This window comes from Poecilia reticulata, linkage group LG13, assembly GCF_000633615.1.
Source record: "Poecilia reticulata strain Guanapo linkage group LG13, Guppy_female_1.0+MT, whole genome shotgun sequence".
Lineage (NCBI taxonomy): Eukaryota > Metazoa > Chordata > Actinopteri > Cyprinodontiformes > Poeciliidae > Poecilia > Poecilia reticulata.
The window spans coordinates 24,513,060-24,519,059 of record NC_024343.1 but is presented as its reverse complement, the minus strand read 5'-3'; the positions used below and the strand labels follow the sequence as shown (position 1 = coordinate 24,519,059).

The following is a 6,000-nucleotide window of genomic DNA, read 5'->3' as shown; positions in this document are numbered from 1 at the left end:
TATATCTGGCACAAAACACCCACAAGCCTCCTTCAACTCCTCTCTGAAGTTCTTCTGGGTTGCGTCATCCTCAGTTCTCCTTGCTTAGCTATACTGTATCTTCAGGTGCACCAAGTAATAAAACACACACACGTGCATACACAAACACACATTTTCCATCACTTGTACAAACATACCAGGTGTGATGGTGCCAAGGCTAAGACAAACACACTCAACCTTTTCCTTAAGACGTAACCAGAACACACACACACACCTAAAGGGGGCTGAACAGTTCTTACAAACACACACAACATAAAGTCCAACAGTGCTCTACCTTTACTTTCCATTCCATTACCAGACACCCAGGGTAGAAAAACACCCACCCAGTGTGTGTTTGTGTGTGTCTGTGCAGGGCAGCTCTCCAGCTCTGTAATAAGGTGGAATTATGTGTACAGGATTGCAGAGGCAAGGTAGGTGACTTTCACTTATGGTCAAATTAGTGGAAAATCAATTAAGATGTTGGATGCATCCACCAGCTGTTCTGAAATCTAACTAGTCAACATGTGACTACATGAATATTCATATGAGGTCAAAAAAAAGGAGACAAGTAAAAAAGGGAGAGATTATTTTTTGCTGTCATGGTGGGATGGAATGAATGTTAAGTTGCATTTTAAATATTTTTGGCTGAAGAGTTTGGAGCACATTTGTAATTGGGCACCTTTGCTTTGATACTTCTAAATACATTTAATAGCAATCAATTATTCTCACCAGTTTCCTAATTAGTAAATAGAGTCTAGTTGTGTGTAATTTGTTCTCAGTAAATCCAGTTGTTTGAGAATATTGGAGAACAAACAGCATCGTGAAAACCAAGGAACACCGCAGACCAGTCAGGGAGAAAGTAATAGAGAAGTTTAAAGAATAACTTGGCTGACAGAGCAAGCTTTGAATATCTAACAGTGTCGTTCAACGTATCATCTGAAAATGAAAAGGGAATGACACAGCTGCAAATCTACCAAGACATAGATTCCCAATTACACTGAAAAGCTGAGAAAATACTAAATTAAACCGAGACCAAAAGGTCTGTGGAAACTTTTGGCTGCAAAATGCTTAAGACTGTGATGGAGCTTCATCTTCCAGCAGGACAAGGACCATTAACAAGCAACCACAGCTAAAATAGAACACTTTACACAAAGCATATCACTGTGACATAAAAACATATTCCAGACCTGTTAAAATTGAAAATCATTGGAAAGACTTGAAACTGATGTTCACAAACACACATTTTTTTTTTCAGATTTCTACTTGAAATAACAAAAAACAGGTATAGTTTTCCTTCTACAACTGGGTGTTGGTTTATTATCTAGCATCCCAATTAAATACAGGAAAATGTGTGGTTGTAATATGAAAAATGGAGAACAGCTCAAAAGGAAGCTTTTGCAAGACCCTGCCAGCCAAAAGCTATATGCATTTCGAACAATCTAAACTGATCCTTTGTGGGAAACAGGTACTGAGTTTGAGGCAGAGCATGAGTACCTTTCTGACAGGTTCTACAGCAGTGTCCTGGAAGCAGAACAGAGTCGTCACAGTCCAGGGTGGGACAGTCCTGTTTGATGTTCCTGCAGTTTACTTTACCCGACACCTTCCTGCGACTCTTTTGCTGCCAGACAAGCAGATACACCATTAGTGTGAATGCTCTTTTCATTAAATAATACACAATCTGCAATCATAGAGTGGAATCAGAGTCCAACAAGACTTACAGGTTCGCAGTGGCACTGGACGCAGTGCATGACACCAAAGGGCTCCCCTAGATCTGGGTGCCAGGCCTCCTCCAGGGAGTAAAATCGACCTCCAAAGGAGCATCCTGTGAAACAACCCATGCTGATTAAACATCAGGTTATTCTGAGTACTATTCTCTGACTGCACATGTGGTCAAAATGTAAAATACTTATATCAGTTAGCAATGACAGCAATGATTCAAGGGGTTTAGTAAAAACAAACATGCTTTTCAACAGTTTACTTAAAAAACTGGATTTTTTTTATTCCACTTCACTTTTATGCACTACTTTTTTTGCCTTGTCACAACAAATCCCAATGATATGCATTATCATTGGGATTTGACAATATGTGAAAAGTTTGAGGGTCATGACTACTTTAGCAAAGCACTGTAAATAAAAGCAGATAGGGAACACATCGTCATCTGCTAGATCCATAAAGTTTTGTGATCGTGCATTGAACTCTTGGCCACAGCGCTTTAACATAAAACCAAAACTTCTTCCTCTGAGCTGAGGGAAGAAATGCAGTTCACATTACTTATACTGTCACATATTTCTCACATATAATACAAGCCCATTCATTTTGACTAAAAATAACCAATAGAAAGCTAATTGGGGTTTTTAATACTTGTGACGCCCTCTTGTGGCTTGGCAACCTGTGGTAAACCATATTCCCCATTTTGCTTTTGTTTTTTGTTTCATGTATTTGTTAATAAAGCTCTGTATGTCAAATTAGATTGATCCACACTGATTGCAAAGATTAGTGTAAATTAATTAGATTTTTATTTTAATTTTGATGACAAAAAAAGGGAATAAAATGACATCCTATGCTTTTTTTAGTCATTAGAACCTGCTTAGAGTTCTAAGCTGTTGGGTACAAAAGCAGAAAAACTGGTTCTAGAATTTAAGTGAACAAACCTGCATATTTTGATATTTTTCTTGATGACAAATTACATGGACTAAGCCACCATTTTAATACTTAACAAGCAATAGATCTCAAAAACTTTCCTGCCCAGGCTTGTAGGAGTTGAACGAAATTTCCTGGATGCCTTTTGAGTTTTGGTGCCCCCATCCTGTCTAATGTAAATGAGCCAGAAGAAAACATGGGGGAGACCATGTCAATATTTTTTTATAAAGTCTGCCAAAAATCATGGGAAAAGGCTCTTTCAGTTATCTTACTGTGCACTTTAAAGTTTATAGATAATATGTAAGCATAAAACACCAGAAAGATTTGGACATAAATAGCAAGACTTGCGCTTATGTACAGAAAAACTGTAAAACTTAAAACCCTCAAATCCTTGATGCTAAAATGTAAACATGTTGAAGTTTCTTGTTATTGTAAGGCTCAAGTACAGTCGTGATTCTAAAATGTTGTAGTTGATCGTATATTGTTTTTATAGCAGATAATAGAACACTTTGTGTTGTTATTATTATATTTCTACAAGGATAATTGAGCCTTTGTCACACTGAGGCCCCAACAGGAGCATTACAGTTATTCCTGTTTGGGGAACTGCCCATAAGCAGTGTGCATAACACTCACAAAGTTTTACCACGTTATAATTACAATAAAGTGACTGCACACTTTAAACACCCCAACTAACTGACAGAGCCAAACTGTGAGCAGCTCGCTTCGCCTGCCACTTGTCTGTCTCTGCTCAAATAAATCATTCTGCAGGAGCCAGCGCTTGTAATGGAAAGTCGATTGATTACAGTTTCCAGCTCTGAATTGCATGGTATAAGGCGGTGGTTACCACGAAGCTCCTCACTAGTTTGAACTCTTAGGAGTAGTTACCTTATAAAAACCACATCGAGTCCTGCGTGAATCAAAAGGCATTCGCAGCAGTTATGACTCAGAGGTGTGCCGCCTGCTTTAGGAGACAACAGGCGGCAACACTACAGGAAGTTTGAAGGGAAACATGTGAAGATAAAAACGTGTGTCATTAGACTGGGAGGCTTTTAGATGTTATCTTTATTTTTATGTGAGTCTCACAGCTTTGACTTGCAGGAGCCACATCACATCACTCAGAAATTAGCTTACCATTTCTCACTTTAGCAGAGAGTCAGAAATTGGTTGCCAACTTCAGCATTGTGGCCAACTTCACAAAACATGATTCAAATGTTGACCAAGACACTGAATTTGGCATCCTATATGAAATTTCAACACTGGACTAAAAAGTTATTTTACATTTTTTTAGCTTGTTCACAACATCAGAGAGTGCAATCATTTTATAAAGTACACCATGTTAAACCTGAAGTTTAATTATGCTGCATAAAACACAGCCTGTGATTTGTTAAACTTTCATGTAATTTGTAGGATTTTTATTTTTTAGAAAAAGTCAATTTAAGGCCTTTTTGGCTTGTTTGTAACATCTTAAAACCAACAATACTATTGGTAAAGTCAGAAAATTGCCCTCATTGAGTTTCCACAAACTTATTGAAGGTTTCCCCAATCACACTGTTTTATTGTGTTATGAATTTTGACTAATTTATTCCAGGTTTGACCAGTCAGGTAATATTGTTTTTAAAATGAACCCACCTTTAGCCATCAAACCACAAAACCACATTAGAACAGATCCATCCAAAAAAAAAAATACAAAGCCAGATGTGACATGTCTAATTTTTGTAGTTTTTTTTAAGGATGGACCAGGTGGCAAACACGACAAACAAAAGACTCTAATGTTATCCTTTTTCTGTTTTCACAAGCTAAATTACAAATTACAAACTACATTTTAAGAAATCTGTAATGATTATCACATTATAAATACCATTTTATAGAAAGTATCTTAGATTTTGCAAGAGCAAAATAAAATTAAACCAGAGTTAAACTTTCATTTGTCAAAAATCCACACAATTTAAGCTTAAGCCACTCCATGCTCAATGCTGCCCTCGGAGTCTGCTTTATGAAACGTTTTAGAATAAGGTTTACCCTTTAAATAAATGTCTTCATTGGCTCTCTGTGTAATTTACAGGCGGTCCAGAAGGCAGCCATATTTAAAAAACGGAACACATATGTAAGGAGTTTCGCTAGCCTATCACAGGGTCAAGTTCAGAGGTTCAGACAGTAAATATGGTAAGTATCGGCAACCACGCTGGTTCACTCACCTGCCAAGCCTTTGGAGGGCACCGGCTCCCTCTCGGACTGGATGGGCAGCGCAGGAGTCTTGAGGCGCGAGGCTGTCCCGATGGGAAGCCACCACGCGCAGCTCAGCGCGCACAGCAAGCAGCGGAGCGCGCGGGAAGCCAGCATCCCAAACCCTCCACAAAGCAGGCTTTAGTTTCTCTCTCCTCAATAAACACCCAACAATTTCTTATTCTTTTGGAGCCTGTTAGCGCAAATTCTCACTCAGGCTCACGGAAAAAGCGTAAAGCGTCCTCGTCGCCTCCAACTGTCCGTTTTTATTAGGTTAAAAGTCGCCTGTTTTAAATCATCAATCTCAGCCAAACAGAGGTATTTTTTTCCCCTCAGGCAGGACACAAAGTAACTGTACTGTGTGTATTTCCCCCCAAAATGAGCAGCCTCTTCAGAGCCGCCCCTCTCTGTTTTATAGCCTCCTTCTGACAGCTTGAAGCAGCCACCGGTCGGAAGGAGGAGGAGGGAGAGGGGGCCTGAAGAGATGAAGGATGGGTTAGGGGGGGTGATGGAAAGGGAAATGGACGCCTTGACAATTCACTACAGCCTAAGATATGGAAATGAGCCAGCGTCTGATTTATTGTGTCTTAAGTTGTTTATTTGATCTTACAGCTGCAAAGATCAGGTAAAAAAATATTCATGCTTGTGGGAGAAAAGAAATTATAATTTGCCAATGTTTTTTGACTCTGGATTGAGATAAACATATTTACTAGTAAAACTTTTAAACTAGATACAAAAAATAAAATGTTGGAGTGTGTGAAGTGTTAGTCATTACAAAGTTTTAATTTCAACCAGGCACATCAGTTGTAGATGTAATGCATAATTTTAAATAAACATATGTGGTTTTACAGGGTTCGGTTGGAAAAGGTGTGGTATCAATGATCGTATTGATACTGAGGACTGAACTGAGGAGACTGTCTGATTAAAAAACAGCATTTGCTTAAATTACTAAAAACATTGTTTGTTTTTTTTTCCTTTTATGCTGCATTGCACTACTAAAAGAAACGGGTAAATTAAATAACTTTAACTTTAGCATATTGTTTAATAAATGTAACAATCAATAATTGTTCAATTCTAACATTAGTTACTGATAACCAATCTTACCAAAACAATTTTGTT

General features: G+C 38.2%; 1 protein-coding gene across 1 annotated transcript in view; it reads right to left on the bottom strand.

Annotated features, from left to right (window-relative positions):
• chrd (chordin) overlaps positions 1-5,303 on the bottom strand; it is a 20,227-nt gene extending 14,924 nt beyond the window's left edge. Inside the window, exons 1-3 of the mRNA XM_008426183.2 lie at positions 4,854-5,303; positions 1,737-1,840; positions 1,513-1,636 (exon numbers count right to left, since the gene is read on the bottom strand). Coding sequence (XP_008424405.1) covers positions 1,513-1,636; positions 1,737-1,840; positions 4,854-4,998 — 373 coding nt within the window. The 5' untranslated portion in view covers positions 4,999-5,303. The remainder of the gene's footprint in view (positions 1-1,512; positions 1,637-1,736; positions 1,841-4,853) is intronic.
• Positions 5,304-6,000: the final 697 nt, after the last annotated feature.